The 19,213-nt window shown below is 44.9% G+C and overlaps 1 protein-coding gene across 5 annotated transcripts in view; it reads right to left on the reverse strand.

Annotated features, from left to right (window-relative positions):
- The window catches only part of ankzf1 (ankyrin repeat and zinc finger peptidyl tRNA hydrolase 1), a 37,884-nt gene extending 21,401 nt beyond the window's left edge, over positions 1 to 16,483 (reverse strand). For 2 of the 5 annotated variants that reach the window (XR_004205681.1, XM_031806120.1), the window contains exons 1-6: positions 16,356 to 16,483; positions 11,975 to 12,121; positions 10,784 to 10,911; positions 9,110 to 9,212; positions 7,598 to 7,803; positions 1,100 to 1,209 (exon numbers count right to left, since the gene is read on the reverse strand). Coding sequence is in view for 4 of the 5 variants with exons in the window: in XM_031806120.1 (XP_031661980.1) it covers positions 1,100 to 1,209; positions 7,598 to 7,803; positions 9,110 to 9,212; positions 10,784 to 10,911; positions 11,975 to 12,104 (677 nt within the window). In the remaining variant the exon portion in view is untranslated. Of the gene's footprint in view, positions 1 to 1,099; positions 1,210 to 7,597; positions 7,804 to 9,109; positions 9,213 to 10,783; positions 10,912 to 11,974; positions 12,122 to 12,481; positions 12,619 to 16,355 lie in introns of those variants that run through there. The other 3 variants (XM_031806121.1, XM_031806122.1, XM_031806123.1) reach the window with 3 other exon arrangements.
- Positions 16,484 to 19,213: the final 2,730 nt, after the last annotated feature.

The raw sequence follows: 19,213 nt of genomic DNA on the forward strand, positions 1-19,213 counted from the left end.
TGACCTTTTTCCACATTTTGTTACAACCTTATTCTAAATTTGATGAAATTTCCCCCCCCCCCCTGCCAATCTACACACAATATGCTGCAGAAATGTTTTGGTCCCCTTCCTCAGATCTGTCTCAGAGCTCTGCGGACAATTCCTTTGACCTCTTGGTTTGGTTTTTGCTCTGACATGCACTGTCAACTGTGGGACCTTATATAGACAGGTGTCTTTCCAAATCATGTCCAATCAAATGAATTTACCACAGTTGGACTCCAGTCAAGTTGGAGAAACAACTCAAGGATGATCAATGGGAACAGGATGCACCTGAGCTCAATTTCGAGTCCCATTGATCATCCTTGAGATGTTTCTCCAACTTGACTGGAGTCCACCTGTGGTAAATTCATTTGGGGGTCTGAATACTTATGTAAATGTGATTTGCGTAAACATTTATCACGTAAATGTGATAAATGTTTTTTTTAAATACATTTGCAATGTAGTGCCCTACCTACCCAGGGCACTACCCCCCCCTACCTACCCAGGGCACTACCCCCCCCCCCCCCCTACCCAGGGCACTACCCCCCCCCCCCCCTACCTACCCAGGGCACTACCCCCCCTTCCTACCCAGGGCACCACCCCCCCCTACCTACCCAGGGCACTACCCCCCACTACCTACCCAGGACACTACCCCCCCCCCCCCCTACCTACCCAGGGCACTACCCCCCCTTCCTACCCAGGGCACTACCCCCCCCGACCTACCCAGGGCACTACCCCCCACTACCTACCCAGGGCACTACCCCCCCCTACCTACCCAGGGCACTACCCCCCCCTACCTACCCAGGGCACTACCCCCCCTACCTACCCAGGGCACTACCCCCTACAAAAGGACACTACAGGTATAAAACCTGAACCCAGGACACTATTCCCTACACAGGACACTACTTTATACCTGAACCCAGGACACTATTCCCTACACAGGACACTACTTTAGAACTGAGCCCAGGGACCCACTGCACAATTTTTGCCCGAGCCCTACAGCGCACCATTTAGAGAATATAGTACCATTTGAGACCACTATAGCAATAGAGAATATGAAGCCAGGCTTCTCATCACTGACCCTTGAAACACGGCTCCAGCGAAGTGTCCACCACCTGCCATCAGAATGACCCACATAGTCTTGTTACTGAGACTTTGTAGAGAGGCCACCAGGTCTTCCTCTATGGCAGACTGAAATGCACATAGTCTTGTTACTGAGACTGTAGAGAGGCCACCAGGTCTTCCTCTATGGCAGACTGAAATGCACATAGTCTTGTTACTGAGACTGTAGAGAGGCCACCAGGTCTTCCTCTATGGCAGACTGAAATGCACATAGTCTTGTTACTGAGACTGTAGAGAGGCCACCAGGTCTTCCTCTATGGCAGACTGAAATGCACATAGTCTTGTTACTGAGACTGTAGAGAGGCCACCAGGTCTTCCTCTATGGCAGACTGAAATGCACATAGTCTTGTTACTGAGACTGTAGAGAGGCCACCAGGTCTTCCTCTATGGCAGACTGAAATGCACATAGTCTTGTTACTGAGACTGTAGAGAGGCCACCAGGTCTTCCTCTATGGCAGACTGAAATGCACATAGTCTTGTTACTGAGACTGTAGAGAGGCCACCAGGTCTTCCTCTATGGCAGACTGAAATGCACATAGTCTTGTTACTGAGACTGTAGAGAGGCCACCAGGTCTTCCTCTATGGCAGACTGAAATGCACATAGTCTTGTTACTGAGACTGTAGAGAGGCCACCAGGTCTTCCTCTATGGCAGACTGAAATGCACATAGTCTTGTTACTGAGACTGTAGAGAGGCCACCAGGTCTTCCTCTATGGCAGACTGAAATGCACATAGTCTTGTTACTGAGACTGTAGAGAGGCCACCAGGTCTTCCTCTATGGCAGACTGAAATGCACATAGTCTTGTTACTGAGACTGTAGAGAGGCCACCAGGTCTTCCTCTATGGCAGACTGAAATGCACATAGTCTTGTTACTGAGACTGTAGAGAGGCCACATCAAATCAAATCATATTGGTTACATACACATATTTAGCAGATGTTATAGTGAAATGCTTGTGTTCCAAGCTCCATCAGTGTAGTAGTATCTAACAATGAAATAACACAAAAATACGTAATACTGCAAAGTTGTTTAGGAGCTACAAGCAGAGCTGTCATGTCTGTCATGTCTTAGGAGCTAAAAGCAGAGCTGTCATGTCTGTCATGTCTTAGGAGCTACAAGCAGAGCTGTCATGTCTGTCATGTCTAACACGGAACCCAAACCGCCATCATACATTTATTTACACGACATGCAGGTTAAAATATCAAAACAAACTGAACAAATTACATTCATTTAGGGAGACGTCAAAAAGCATTAAACATTTATGGCAATTTAGCTAGCTAGCTTGCTGTTGCTAGCTAATTTGTCCTATGTAGCTAGCTTGCTGTTGCTAGCTAATTTGTCCTATGTAGCTAGCTTGCTGTTGCTAGCTAATTTGTCCTATGTAGCTAGCTTGCTGTTGCTAGCTAATTTGTCCTATGTAGCTAGCTTGCTGTTGCTAGCTAATTTGTCCTATGTAGCTAGCTTGCTGTTGCTAGCTAATTTGTCCTATGTAGCTAGCTTGCTGTTGCTAGCTAATTTGTCCTATGTAGCTAGCTTGCTGTTGCTAGCTAATTTGTCCTATGTAGCTAGCTTGCTGTTGCTAGCTAATTTGTCCTATGTAGCTAGCTTGCTGTTGCTAGCTAATTTGTCCTATGTAGCTAGCTTGCTGTTGCTAGCTAATTTGTCCTATGTAGCTAGCTTGCTGTTGCTAGCTAATTTGTCCTATGTAGCTAGCTTGCTGTTGCTAGCTAATTTGTCCTATGTAGCTAGCTTGCTGTTGCTAGCTAATTTGTCCTATGTAGCTAGCTTGCTGTTGCTAGCTAATTTGTCCTATGTAGCTAGCTTGCTGTTGCTAGCTAATTTGTCCTATGTAGCTAGCTTGCTGTTGCTAGCTAATTTGTCCTATGTAGCTAGCTTGCTGTTGCTAGCTAATTTGTCCTATGTAGCTAGCTTGCTGTTGCTAGCTAATTTGTCCTATGTAGCTAGCTTGCTGTTGCTAGCTAATTTGTCCTATGTAGCTAGCTTGCTGTTGCTAGCTAATTTGTCCTATGTAGCTAGCTTGCTGTTGCTAGCTAATTTGTCCTATGTAGCTAGCTTGCTGTTGCTATCTTATTTGTCCTGGGATATAAACATTGAGTTATTTTACCCGAAATGCACAAGGTCCTCTACTCCACCAATTAATCCACACATAAAACGGTCAACCGAATCGTTTCTAGTCATCTCTCCTCCTTCCAGGCCTTTTCATCTTTGTACTTACATGGTGATCGGCATCTAAACTTTCATAGTATTACTACGACGACCGGCAACACAGTTCGTCTTTCAATCACCCACCTGGGTATAACCAATGTGGGTACCTGCTTCTATAAACCAATGAGGAGATGACACGTGGGTACCTGCTTCTATAAACCCATGAGGAGATGACACGTGGGTACCTGCTTCTATAAACCAATGAGGAGATGGGAGAGGCAGGACTTGCAGCGTGATCTGCGTCAGAAATCTGCGTCAGACTTCTATTTTAGCCCTTGGCAACGCAGACGCTCGTTGACACGCACGAGCAGTGTGGGTGCAATAATTTAATAACAGATTCCTAAATTTCTTTTGCAACGCGAGCGATGTAGTCAGGGTATTAGGAGCTACAAGCAGAGATGTCATGTCTGTCATGTCTTAGGAGCTACAAGCAGAGCTGTCATGTCTTAGGAGCTACAAGCAGAGCTGTCATGTCTTAGGAGCTACAAGTAGAGCTGTCATGTCTTAGGAGCTACAAGCAGAGCTGTCATGTCTTACGAGCTACAAGCAGAGCTGTCATGTCTTAGGAGCTACAAGCAGAGCTGTCATGTCTTAGGAGCTACAAGCAGAGCTGTCATGTCTTAGGAGCTACAAGCAGAGCTGTCATGTCTTAGGAGCTACAAGCAGAGCTGTCATGTCTTAGGAGCTACAAGCAGAGCTGTCATGTCTTAGGAGCTACAAGCAGAGCTGTCATGTCTTAGGAGCTACAAGCAGAGCTGTCATGTCTTAGGAGCTACAAGCAGAGCTGTCATGTCTTAGGAGCTACAAGCAGAGCTGTCATGTCTTAGGAGCTACAAGCAGAGCTGTCATGTCTTAGGAGCTACAAGCAGAGCTGTCATGTCTTAGGAGCTACAAGCAGAGCTGTCATGTCTTAGGAGCTACAAGCAGAGCTGTCATGTCTTAGGAGCTACAAGCAGAGCTGTCAGGTCTTAGGAGCTACAAGCAGAGCTGTCAGGTCTTAGGAGCTACAAGCAGAGCTGTCAGGTCTTAGGAGCTACAAGTAGAGCTGTCATGTCTTAGGAGCTACAAGCAGAGCTGTCATGTCTTAGGAGCTACAAGCAGAGCTGTCATGTCTGAGGAGCTACAAGCAGAGCTGTCATGTCTGAGGAGCTACAAGCAGAGCTGTCATGTCTTAGGAGCTACAAGTAGAGCTGTCATGTCTGTCATGTCTTAGGAGCGACAAGCAGAGCTGTCATGTCTTAGGAGCTACAAGTAGAGCTGTCATGTCTTAGGAGCTACAAGCAGAGCTGTCATGTCTTAGGAGCGACAAGCAGAGCTGTCATGTCTTAGGAGCGACAAGCAGAGCTGTCATGTCTTAGGAGCTACAAGCAGAGCTGTCATGTCTTAGGAGCTACAAGCAGAGCTGTCATGTCTTAGGAGCTACAAGCAGAGCTGTCATGTCTTAGGAGCTACAAGCAGAGCTGTCATGTCTTAGGAGCTACAAGCAGAGCTGTCATGTCTTAGGAGCTACAAGCAGAGCTGTCATGTCTTAGGAGCTACAAGCAGAGCTGTCATGTCTTAGGAGCTACAAGCAGAGCTGTCATGTCTTAGGAGCTACAAGTAGAGCTGTCATGTCTTAGGAGCTACAAGTAGAGCTGTCATGTCTTAGGAGCTACAAGTAGAGCTGTCATGTCTTAGGAGCTACAAGCAGAGCTGTCATGTCTTAGGAGCTACAAGCAGAGCTGTCATGTCTTAGGAGCTACAAGCAGAGCTGTCATGTCTTAGGAGCTACAAGCAGAGCTGTCATGTCTTACGAGCTACAAGCAGAGCTGTCATGTCTTACGAGCTACAAGCAGAGCTGTCATGTCTTAGGAGCTACAAGCAGAGCTGTCATGTCTTAGGAGCTACAAGCAGAGCTGTCATGTCTTAGGAGCTACAAGCAGAGCTGTCATGTCTTAGGAGCTACAAGCAGAGCTGTCATGTCTTAGGAGCTACAAGCAGAGCTGTCATGTCTTAGGAGCTACAAGCAGAGCTGTCATGTCTTAGGAGCTACAAGCAGAGCTGTCATGTCTTAGGAGCTACAAGCAGAGCTGTCATGTCTTAGGAGCTACAAGCAGAGCTGTCATGTCTTAGGAGCTACAAGCAGAGCTGTCATGTCTTAGGAGCTACAAGCAGAGCTGTCATGTCTTAGGAGCTACAAGCAGAGCTGTCATGTCTTAGGAGCTACAAGCAGAGCTGTCATGTCTTAGGAGCTACAAGCAGAGCTGTCATGTCTTAGGAGCTACAAGCAGAGCTGTCATGTCTTAGGAGCTACAAGCAGAGCTGTCATGTCTTAGGAGCTACATGCAGAGCTGTCATGTCTTAGGAGCTACAAGCAGAGCTGTCATGTCTTAGGAGCTACAAGCAGAGCTGTCATGTCTTAGGAGCTACAAGCAGAGCTGTCATGTCTTAGGAGCTACAAGTAGAGCTGTCATGTCTTAGGAGCTACAAGTAGAGCTGTCATGTCTGTCATGTCTTAGGAGCTACAAGCAGAGCTGTCATGTCTTAGGAGCTACAAGTAGAGCTGTCATGTCTTAGGAGCTACAAGTAGAGCTGTCATGTCTTAGGAGCTACAAGCAGAGCTGTCATGTCTTAGGAGCTACAAGCAGAGCTGTCATGTCTGTCATGTCTTAGGAGCTACAAGCAGAGCTGTCATGTCTTAGGAGCTACAAGTAGAGCTGTCATGTCTGTCATGTCTTAGGAGCTACAAGCAGAGCTGTCATGTCTTAGGAGCTACAAGTAGAGCTGTCATGTCTTAGGAGCTACAAGTAGAGCTGTCATGTCTTAGGAGCTACAAGCAGAGCTGTCATGTCTTAGGAGCTACAAGCAGAGCTGTCATGTCTGTCATGTCTTAGGAGCTACAAGTAGAGCTGTCATGTCTTAGGAGCTACAAGCAGAGCTGTCATGTCTTAGGAGCTACAAGCAGAGCTGTCATGTCTTAGGAGCTACAAGCAGAGCTGTCATGTCTTAGGAGCTACAAGCAGAGCTGTCATGTCTTAGGAGCTACAAGCAGAGCTGTCATGTCTTAGGAGCTACAAGCAGAGCTGTCATGTCTTAGGAGCTACAAGCAGAGCTGTCATGTCTTGGGAGCGACAAGCAGAGCTGTCATGTCTTAGGAGCGACAAGCAGAGCTGTCATGTCTTAGGAGCTACAAGTAGAGCTGTCATGTCTGTCGGTGCCATTTTAAGGTCTTCCTCTATGGCAGACTGAAATACAGAGTGGATTAAATAATGTGTCGTCCAAAAAGTTCCTTTTGACTCATAACGCCAAGAGTCTTGATGATCCTCCAGGTGCTTTTTGGCAAACTGGAGTAAACTTTTTGGAAGACATGGGTCCCATTATGTCTGGAGAAAAGCAAGAACTGCAATCCACAGTGAGCTGAAGAGCAGCTGGGTCATGCAGCAAGACAATGACCCCAAACCCAAAATCAAGTCTACATAAAAATGGTTAAAAAGCAACAAATGTGAAGTTTTGGAATGGCCTAGTTAAAGTCCAGATCTAATCCCAACTGAGATGTTGTGGCAGGACCTGAAACGAGCAGTTCATCCTTGAAAACCCACAAATTGAGTTAAAGCAGTTCTGCATGGAATGGAATTGGGCCAGACTTCCTCCACAGCGACGTGAGAGACTGATCAGCAACTACAGGAAGTGGTTGGAGTCGTTGCAGCTAAAGGTGGACTGATCAACAGCTCCACAGGAAGTGGTGGGTTGGAGTCGTTGCAGCTAAAGGTGGACTGATCAACAGCTCCACAGGAAGTGGTAGGTTGGAGTCGTTGCAGCTAAAGGTGGGCTGATCAACAGCTCCACAGGAAGTGGTGGGTTGGAGTCGTTGCAGCTAAAGGTGGGCTGATCAACAGCTCCACAGGAAGTGGTGGGTTGGAGTCGTTGCAGCTAAAGGTGGCACAACCAGTTAATGAGTGAAAGGGGGCAATTACTTTTCACACAAGGGCATTGGGTGTTGCATAACTTTGTTTATGAAATAAGTACATCATTGTTGTGTTATTTGTCCACTAAGGTTCACTTGATCTATTATTAGGTTTTGGATGAAGGTTTGATAATTCAGTATCAAAAATATGTAAAGTAGATCAAATTACAAATCCTTTTTCGCAGCACTGTAACTCAATCATATAACATACAACCCATTCTTCATTCATTTCTCAAGGGAGGCTGATTATTTTGTGTTAAAAAGAGTCCACAAGTCCGTCCGAGTCTCACCTTGCTCTGCAGAACACAGCGGTAGACAGCCAGGTACTGCCCCTGAGAGTTCTGGAACACGACCCGGTTGGAGAGGCGACCGAAGGATTCCGCTTCTAGAACACTGTGGTCCTTCTGTAGAGGAGCAGCCTCGGTGTTCTCTACAACCCAGTCACTGTCTGGTTCCTCGTCCTCCGAGTCAGAACCTGAGATGCTAGACATGTCTCCTGTGGACAGAACAAATCCATTTTTACAGATAGAGTAGAATGAAGAAGAAGAGACAAGGGTTGCACCCTATATAGTGCACTGCTTTTGACCAGCACTTATGGTTGAAAGTAGTGCACTATAGAGGGAATAGGGTACCATTAGACACAGACCTCGTCTTTCTTCATTCTATTCCATTGTTGATACTGATTTGATACATGTCTAGCAAAAACTAAGTTATGACTTTTTATTTGAAATTCAATGTAGTTTCAGTAATAATGCATAAGGTGATGGGTCAGGTCACGTTAGGTTTAAAGGTAGACTCAGCGAGATTACATAGACGCACCAAGTCGTAGTGGGTCAATTCCCGTAGCTAGCACCAGTGTTGTAGGGAGTCCGGTCTCCAGACCACATATTGACTGTCTCTGTGTTGCCTTGGTGTCATGCGTCAGATACATTTCTACTTGTTCTTGACTCTGTCTCGGACAGTGAGGACTCGTCATTTCTTCCCCAGACCAGCGGAGTAAAACCTCCCTTCAGTAAGTGTATAAACTCACATCGCCAAATATATACACTCCTTTCATGAAGCATTAGTACCAGCAGCCTTTATATCTGTTCGGCCTACGGTAGGTGGCCAACCTATCGGGGGCCCTACGGTGGCCAACCTATCGGGGGCCCTACGGTGGCCAACCTATCGGGGGCCCTACGGTGGCCAACCTATCGGGGGCCCTACGGTGGCCAACCTATCGGGGGCCCTACGGTGGCCAACCTATCGGGGGCCCTACGGTGGCCAACCTATCGGGGGCCCTACGGTGGCCAACCTATCGGGGGCCTACGGTGGCCAACCTATCGGGGGCCCTACGGTGGCCAACCTATCGGGGGCCTACGGTGGCCAACCTATCGGGGGCCCTACGGTGGCCAACCTATCGGGGGCCTACGGTGGCCAACCTATCGGGGGCCCTACGGTGGCCAACCTATCGGGGGCCCTACGGTGGCCAACCTATCGGGGGCCCTACGGTGGCCAACCTATCGGGGGCCCTACGGTGGCCAACCTATCGGGGGCCCTACGGTGGCCAACCTATTAATAGTAATAATAATTATAAAAACAATAATAGTGAAGACATCAAAACTATGAAATAACACATATGGAATCATGTAGTAACCAAAAAAGTGTTAAACAAATCAACATATATTTTATATTCTTCAAAGTAGCCATCAAGTAGCCTTGATGAGGTAGTTACGTCTGGCCGTCTCCCATGACAACCTGAACCTTAACATAGAGTTGCTGATTTGGTTCTGAGTGCCCAGATTAGATGCGTGGTGACTCACCTCCACCAGTCTTCCTCTCAAACTCCTCCACTGTGGCTGGTGCTTTACCAGATGGTCTCTGCCTCAGGTTGAAACGGTGCCAGTCAAGCTTGTAGTGCTCCATCTGAAAGTAAAAATTACACTCCACATCTAAACCACTGACTAGTCCCACACTGACTGACTAGTCCCACACTGACTGACTAGTACCACACTGACTGACTAGTACCACACTGACTGACTAGTCCCACACTGACTGACTAGTCCCACACTGACTGACTAGTCCCACACTGACTGACTAGTCCCACACTGACTAGTCCCACACTGACTGACTAGTCCCACACTGACTGACTAGTCCCACACTGACTGACTAGTCCCACACTGACTGACTAGTCCCACACTGACTGACTAGTCCCACACTGACTGACTAGTCCCACACTGACTGACTAGTCCCACACTGACTGACTAGTACCACACTGACTAGTACCACATTCTCAATTCTGAGATATTGATGTTATTTCCTAGACTGGGTCAAAAATTATTTGTTTCATAAACCAAAGGATTGCATATTCCGTTTGGATCCAGGCTTCTGAGGCTAGTTTCTGCCACTGGACATTAAATGATACTTCAGGATTGTGTCATGAGGCTTTTTATTTTCTTCCCCAGAGTCAGATGAATTCATGGGTACCATTTTTAGGTCTCTGGGTCCAGTATGGAGGAAGTTGGAGGTAGTTTCAGGTAGCCGATGCTTACTAGTGTTAGCGCAATGACTCGAAGTCTACGGTATTCACGATATAATATACCTCAAGTCATTGCGCTACTTAGCAACTTCCTGTTAACTGGACGCAGAGACATAAAAATGGTATCCAGGAGACCGTCTGACTCTGGGTCAGTAGATAAAGGAGACCATCTGACTCTGGGTCAGTAGATAAAGGAGACCATCTGACTCTGGGTCAGTAGATAAAGGAGACCATCTGACTCTGGGTCAGTAGATAAAGGAGACCATCTGACTCTGGGTCAGTAGATAAAGGAGACCATCTGACTCTGGGTCAGTAGATAAAGGAGTCCATCTGACTCTGGGTCAGTAGATAAAGGAGACCGTCTGACTCTGGGTCAGTAGATAAAGGAGCCCGTTGGTATGGTGATACTTGGCCTGGTATCGTATCGTTGGTATGGTGATACTTGGCCTGGTATCGTATCGTTGGTATGGTGATACTTGGCCTGGTATCGTATCGTTGGTATGGTGATACTTGGCCTGGTATCGTATCGTTGGTATGGTGATACTTGGCCTGGTATCGTATCGTTGGTATGGTGATACTTGGCCTGGTATCGTATCGTTGGTATGGTGATACTTGGCCTGGTATCGTATCGTTGGTATGGTGATACTTGGCCTGGTATCGTATCGTTGGTATGGTGATACTTGGCCTGGTATCGTATCGTTGGTATGGTGATACTTGGCCTGGTATCGTATCGTTGGTATGGTGATACTTGGCCTGGTATCGTATCGTTGGTATGGTGATACTTGGCCTGGTATCGTATCGTTGGTATGGTGATACTTGGCCTGGTATCGTATCGTTAGTAAAATGAATCTATAGAACATGGCTCAAAGATGCCGAAAAATATATAACATTCTAAATGGGTGAATCTCTCCTTTATGGTCTCTGGTCAGTCCATGCCAACCCTCAGTCAGTTATTCACCTGCTCCTCCCGGGTGTCGAAGGGGCACTGGCAGGCCGAGCACACCATCCTGTCAGACACATCTCTACCCAGGCTGCTCTCTGGCTGTTTATCATCCTGGAGATCCTCCTTGGGGCACACAGTCACTCCTGTTAGGATGACATACATACAGGACTTGAGTAACATGGGAGATAAACTATACCGAACTAAAAATATGCAACAATTTCAACGAATTTACCGAGTTAATGTTCATATAAGGAAATCAGTCAATTGAAATAAATTCATTAGACCCTAATCTATGGATTTCCTATGACTGGGCAGGCCCATCCACTGGGGAGCCAGGCCCAGCCACTGGGGAGCCAGACCCAGCCACTGGGGAGCCAGGCCCATCCATTGGGGAGCCAGGCCCATCCACTGGGGAGCCAGGCCCATCCACTAGGAAGCCAGGCCCATCCACTGGGGAGCCAGGCCCATCCACTGGGGAGCCAGGCCCATCCACTAGGAAGCCAGGCCCAGACAATCAGAATGAGTTTCTTTCAACAAAAGGGATTTATTACAGACAGAAATAATCTGTTTCATCCACTGTCCAGGTGGCTGGTCTCAGACCATCCCGCAGGTGAAGAAGCCGGATGTGGAGGTCCTGGGCTGGCGTGTTTACACCTGGTCTGCGGTTGTGAGGCCGGTTGGATGTACTGTCAAATTCTCAAAAACAACATTGGAGACGGCTTATGGTAGAGAAATTAACATTAAATTCTCTGGCAACAGCTCTGGTGGACATTCCTGCAGTCAGCATGCCAATTGCACACTCCCTCAAAACTTGAGACATCTGTGGTGTGGTGTTGTGAGAAAAACTGCACATTTTAGAGTGGCTTTTCATTGTCCCCAGCACAAGGTGCATCTGTGTAACGATCATGCTGTTGAATCAGCTTCACAATATGATAAACCAGGTGGACGGATTATCTTGGCAAAAAAGAAATGCTCACTAACAGGGATGTAAACAAATTTGTGCACAAAATTTGAGAGAAATAAGCTTTTTGTGAGTATGGAACATTTCTGAGATATTTTATTTCAGCTCATGAAACATGGGACCAACACTTTACATGTTGAGTTTATATTAATGACTATTTACATGACAAACAAACAACCGGGGCACAAATAACTGCTTTCAGGATGTACAACAGCCATAGACATAGCTTACAGCTAGCTACCCACCATGACTGTGTGGTGGATTCTTGGTGTGTACAGGAGGCTCATGAACACTGGTAACTTCTCTGACCTCCTGTAGAGCAGAGTCTTGAAGACAGTACTCAAACACGGAGCGGTGTTCTGGACCTGCGGTCATTGTGGACTCTGAAACATCTGAAGAAGTTCAACATGAGAGTGAGAATCTGTAACTACTACAGTAGCTAGATCAACGTGTAACTACTACAGTAGCTAGACCAACGTGTAACTACTACAGTAGCTAGACCAACGTGTAACTACTACAGTAGCTAGATCAACGTTTGTAACTACTACAGTAGCTAGATCAACGTTTGTAACTACTACAGTAGCTAGATCAACGTTTGTAACTACTACAGTAGCTAGATCATAGCGGACTAAACTCCATAGTGAATGAAGTGTCTGGTGACTCCACCAGAGTGGAGCAGAGACCAGGCGTAGTGGAATCTAGCTCCGAATACAGGGTCAACACGTACATGTTTTAAATGATGAAACGCATACCGTGTACCTATGTTTGTTGTCTGTAGTTGCGTGCCTTTCTTTGTTTGCTGAAATCCATACTTTGTCAGTAAACGTTAATACATTCTCCCAACAGTTTGTTCATAGCTGTAGCTCTAAGACGGCAACTCGGAACAAATGCGCATGCGCCAATTGAATCTCAACAAGGAAACAGTAGTTGTTTCTGATTAACTTTAATTTGAAAAAAAAAGTATGGATTTCAGCAGAAAAAGAAAGGCACTTAACTACAAAAGACAAACATGGGTACTGAAATATTGACCGATGTAGTTGGCCATGCGTGGGATCATTCCCACAGAAAGTGAGATTTATAATTCTGAACGTTTGCTTGAGCGTGTACGTAGTTACGCACAGCCATGCCCATGCGTACGCACAGTGTCAAGTGATAAGGGAACTGCGTGTCAAGCATAGGACGGCGAAAATATGAGAGCTTTTTAAAATATTTTTTAAAAATATTTTTTTCGATTGAATTGTATTTCCATTGTGAATTCATGCAACATATCTCTACAGGCTATATATAATTTGTGTGCATCTTGTGATAATTATCCACATGACGTAGTCATCTTGCTAAATCAGAGTCTCTAATCTGTTGTAAGATTTGGCATACGCTGCATTTCGCAGTGAACATGTTTTTAAGAGGCAGGTGGGACTTTGTTTTGGGAGAAAGTAAAGATTGGCTCATAAGAAATCGTTCCCCATTGCCATCAATGGGTTCCCAAATACGAATGGCGCAATAGACGGACCCCACTTCGCCATAAAAGCACCCTCCTAAAACAAGTTAAACTATTGGCGCAAAAAAGGCTTCCACTCTTAATTAATGTGCGTCACGTCTGGAGGAAACCTGACACCATCCATCCCTACGGTGAAGCATCATGCTGTGGGGATGTTTTTCAGTGGCAGGGACAGGGAGACTAGTCTGGATCGAGGTAAAGATGAACGGAGCAAAGTACAGAGAGATCCTTGATGAAAACCTGCTCCAGAGCGCTCAGGTCCTCAGACTGGGGTGAAGGTTCACCGTCCAACAGGACAACGACTCTAAGCACACAGCCAAGACCACACAGAGGTGGCTTCGGGACAAGTCTCTGACTGTGCTTGAGTGGCCCAGCCAGAGCCCGGACTTAAACCAGATCAAACATCTCGGTAGAGACCTGAAAATAGCTGTGCAGCGACGCTCCCCATCCAACCTGACAGAGTTGAGAGGATCTGCAGAGAAGAATGGGAGAAACTCCCCAAATACAGGTGTGCCAAGCTTGTAGTGTCATACCCAAGAAGACTGGAGGCTGTAATCTCTGCCAAAGGTGATTCAACAAGGTACTGAGTAAAGGGTCTGAATACTTGTGTAAATGTGATATTTCATTTGCAAACTTTTCTTAAAACCTGTTTTTGTTTTCATTATAGGGTATTGTGTGTAGGGAAAAAACTATTTAATCCATTTCAGAATAAGGCTGTTTATTTGACCTTGATTTAGTTAAGCAAGTCAGTTAAGAACAAATTCTTATTTACAATGACAGCCTAGGAACAGTGGGTTAACTGCCTGTTCAGGGGCAGAACGACAGATTTGTACCTTGTCAGCTCGGGGGTTTGAACTTGCAACCTTCCGGTTACTTAAATGCAACTAGCCAAGATTGTACACGAGCACAGAGTTTGAGAACAACTGGCATATATCAATGGTTATCTCCCACCAGTGTGTTTACGACGCTCGTAGGATTGGCATTTATCAACGGTTATCTCCTACCAGTGTGTGTACGACGCTCGTAGGATTGGCATTTATCAACGGTTATCTCCTACCAGTGTGTGTACGACGCTCGTAGGATTGGCATTTATCAACGGTTATCTCCTACCAGTGTGTGTACGATGCTCGTAGGATTGGCATTTATCAACGGTTATCTCCTACCAGTGTGTGTACGACGCTCGTAGGATTGGCATTTATCAACGGTTATCTCCTACCAGTGTGTGTACGACGCTCGTAGGATTGGCATTTATCAACGTAGGATTGGCATTTATCAACGGTTATCTCCTACCAGTGTGTGTACGACGCTCGTAGGATTGGCATTTATCAACGGTTATCTCCTACCAGTGTGTGTACGACGCTCGTAGGATTGGCATTTATCAACGGTTATCTCCTACCAGTGTGTGTACGACGCTCGTAGGATTGGCATTTATCAACGGTTATCTCCTACCAGTGTGTGTACGACGCTCGTAGGATTGGCATTTATCAACGGTTATCTCCTACCAGTGTGTGTACGACGCTCGTAGGATTGGCATTTATCAACGGTTATCTCCTACCAGTGTGTGTACGACGCTCGTAGGATTGGCATTTATCAACGGTTATCTCCTACCAGTGTGTGTACGACGCTCGTAGGATTGGCATTTATCAACGGTTATCTCCTACCAGTGTGTGTACGACGCTCGTAGGATTGTTTGATAAACTTTCTATGTATGAACATTCTACATTCTGTTCGTTAAGTAGTATTTTAGTATTTTAGTTTCTATGCAACATGAATAAATTAGTGTGCAACTGCAGCCCGCAATTCAGGGCGTTTCCGCATGTGGGCATTCCCATTGGTTCCTTCATGAACACCTTCACCCCCCTCAAGCTCCCCATTGGTTCCTTCATGAACACCTTCACCCCCCTCAAGCTCCCCATTGGTTCCTGCATCAACAATATTTTTGGTGATGGAAATATATTTCACAGCGGTTTAGATGGTATAATGATTCTCCACTAGAATCATATTTTGACACAAACTGACATTCGGTGTGATGTATTGCTGTTGTTTGTGCCCAATAATGTTTGTACCCTGTGTTGTGCTGCTACCATGCTGTTATTGTCTTAGGTCTCAATTTTTTATTTATTTAACTATTTTTATTTTTACAGGTTAAACCACAACTGAGAGAGCCAAACAACACATCTTGGTTGTACTCAACCAAGTAAGTTAAGAACAAATTCGTATTTAGAATGACGGCCTACACCCGTAGTGTTGTCTCTCTCGTCGTGATGTGTGTTTTGTCCTATATTTTTACTCCCAGCCGTCATTGTAAATATGAATTTGTTCTAAACTGACTCGTTAAATAAAGGTGAAAGTAAAACAGGCTTACTATTAGGGTTTCAGCAACCAGGAAATGGAGGAGCGATTTCTGCAGTACAACTTTAAAAAAATTGACCAATAGAAGTCTAAAGAGGGGTTCCTGCAGATGCAGGAGGGTCCACATTAAGGAGGGGTTCCTGCAGATGCAGGAGGGTCCACATTAAGGAGGGGTTCCTGCAGAAGCAGGGGTGTCCACATTAAGGAGGGGTTCCTGCAGAAGCAGGGGTGCCCACATTAAGGAGGGGTTCCTGCAGAAGCAGGGGTGCCCACATTAAGGAGGGGTTCCTGCAGAAGCAGGGGTGCCCACATTAAGGAGGGGTTCCTGCAGAAGCAGGGGTGCCCACATTAAGGAGGGGTTCCTGCAGAAGCAGGGGTGCCCACATTGAGGGGTTCCTGCAGAAGCAGGGGTGCCCACATTAAGGAACACACAGAATTGCACCTTTCTCAAATGATGCCCCTGTTTCTGCTACACTCTGTTGGGGGACTTCCTCCACCGTGGAGTTTATTCTGTTTTCTAATTCAGAGATTGGCTATAATCTAGCAAACCATGTCATATTTACATTTGATGTTGAAACACCCACTTTATTTAATCTTATCTAACGTTACGTGAATAAACGTACCACGTGTAAAACAGTTGACTATCTACCCCTGTGCTAGCTATGGTGGTTGCTACTAGTTAGTTAGCTAGCTAACATTAGCCATATCAATCAATGGCAACGTGTGAACATAGTAGCTAGCTAATTTCCAGATGTGTTGTTGTTTTAAAAACGTACCAAAATGATTCCACGTCTTGTCGATGTTGAATAAAGACAAATTCTAGTTACCAGTTTGATAGTGCTCTACCTACACTATCTGTCTTGCAGATTGAGCAACTTCTTCTTCTATGATATAATGGCGGTCCGCAAACAAACGTTAAAAGTGCATGGCGCCACCTACCGTGCTGGAGTGTGTGGTTAATCACGGTTAACAACATGTCATAATCCTCCTACCAAACTCAGTACTTCTGAGAAAATAAAGAGCCCTAGTAAATTATAATAGGCCCTCCCCCATCCCCAAAATCCCTTCTAACCCTGTCCAACATCAACCGGGTGGCACTGGTTGGCAAGCATGTGATTGGTTTGTGTCTGGTCAATGAAACGGTGGAGAATGTGTTGTAGGTACATTGAAGAGAGGGAAAGATTGAAGTGTAGGGTCATTTTTTTAAACCTTTATTTAACTATGCAAGTCAGTTAAGAACCAATTCTTATTTTTAATGACGACCTAGGAACAGTAGTTTGACTCTCTCAGTTGTGGTTTAACCTGTAAAAATAAAAACGGTTAAATAAATAAAAAGAGACCTAAGACAATAACAGCATGGTAGCAGCACAACACAGGGTACAAACAACAGCATAAAGGGCAAGAAGGTAGAGTTAACAATACATCACACCTAATGTCAGTAACTGTCTGTTCAGGGGCAGAACAACACATTTGTACTTTCTCAGCTCAGGGATTTGAACTTGCAATCTTCCAGTTACTAGTCCAACACTCTAACCACTAGGTTACCCTGCCGCCTCTACACTCTAACCACTAGGTTACCCTGCCGCCTCTACACTAACCACTAGGCTACCTGCCACCTCGACACTCTAACCACTAGGTTACCCTGCCGCCTCTACACTCTTACCACTTGGCTACCCTGCCGCCTCTACACTCTAACCACTAGGTTACCCTGCCGCCTCTACACTCTAACCACTAGGCTACCCTGCCGCCTCTACACTCTAACCACTTGGCTACCCTGCCGCCTCTACACTCTAACCACTAGGCTACCCTGCCACCTCTACACTCTAACCACTAGGTTACCCTGCCGCCTCTACACTCTAACCACTTGGCTACCCTGCAACCCCATTGATGTTGGAAGGGATTTTGGGGATGGGGTAGGGCCTATTATAATTTACTCATGTTGTATTGATATCTGTCTCATGTTGTATTGATATCTGTCTCATGTTGTATTGATATCTGTCTCATGTTGTGTTGTATTGATATCTGTCTCATGTTGTATTGATATCTGTCTCATGTATTGTATTGATATCTGTCTCATGTCGTATTGTATTGATATCTGTCTCATGTCGTGTTGTATTGATATCTGTCTCATGTTGTATTGATATCTGTCTCATCTTGTATTGATATCTGTCTCATGTTGTGTTGATATCTGTCTCATGTTGTGTTGATATCTGTCTCATGTTGTATTGATATCTGTCATGTTGTGTTGTATTGATATCTGTCTCATCTTGTATTGATATCTGTCTCATGTTGTATTGATATCTGTCTCATGTTGTGTTGATATCTGTCTCATGTTGTATTGATATCTGTCTCATGTTGTATTGATATCTGTCATGTTGTGTTGTATTGATATCTGTCTCATCTTGTATTGATATCTGTCTCATGTTGTGTTGTATTGATATCTGTCTCATGTTGTGTTGTTTTGATATCTGTCTCATGTTGTATTGATATCTGTCTCATGTTGTGTTGATATCTGTCTCATGTTGTGTTGTATTGATATCTGTCTCATGTTGTATTGATATCTGTCTCATGTTGTGTTGATATCTGTATCATGTTGTGTTGATATCTGTCTCATGTTGTGTTGATATCTGTCTCATGTTGTGTTGATATCTGTCTCATGTTGTGTTGATATCTGTCTCATGTCGTGTTGTATTGATATCTGTCTCATGTTGTGTTGATATCTGTCGCATGTTGTATTGATATCTGTCTCATGTTGTGTTGATATCTGTCTCATGTTGTATTGATATCTGTCTCATCTTGTATTGATATCTGTCTCATGTTGTATTGACATCTGTCGCATGTTGTGTTGATATTTGTCTCATGTTGAATTGTATTGATATCTGTCTCATCTTGTATTGATATCTGTCTCATGTTGTATTGATATCTGTCTCATGTCATGTTGTGTTATCTGTCTCATGTCGTGTTGTATTGATATCTGTCTCATGTTATATTGTATTGATATCTGTCTCATGTTGTATTGATATCTGTCTCATGTTGTATTTATCTGTCTCATGTTGTATTGATATCTGTCTCATGTTGTGTTGATATCTGTCTCATGTCGTGTTGTATTGATATCTGTCTCATGTTGTGTTGATATCTGTCTCATGTCGTGTTGTATTGATATCTGTCTCTTGTTGTGTTTATCTGTCTCATGTTGTATTGATATCTGTCTCATGTTGTGTTGATATCTGTCTCATGTCGTGTTGTATTGATATCTGTCTCTTGTTGTATTGATATCTGTCTCATGTTGTATTGATATCTGTCTCATGTTGTATTGATATCTGTCTCATGTTGTATTGATATCTGTCTCATGTTGTGTTGATATCTGTCATGTTGTGTTGATCTGTCTCATGTTGTGTTGATATCTGTCTCATGTTGTATTGATATCTGTCTCATGTTGTGTTATCTGTGTCATGTTGTATTGATATGTCTCATGTTGTATTGTATTGATATCTGTCTCATGTTGTATTGATATCTGTCTCATGTTGTGTTGATATCTGTATTGATATCTGTCTCGTGTTGTGTTGATATCTGTCTCGTGTTGTATTGTATTGATATCTGTCTCATGTTGTGTTGATATCTGTCTCGTGTTGTG

This window comes from Oncorhynchus kisutch, linkage group LG26 (genome assembly GCF_002021735.2).
Source record: "Oncorhynchus kisutch isolate 150728-3 linkage group LG26, Okis_V2, whole genome shotgun sequence".
NCBI lineage: Eukaryota > Metazoa > Chordata > Actinopteri > Salmoniformes > Salmonidae > Oncorhynchus > Oncorhynchus kisutch.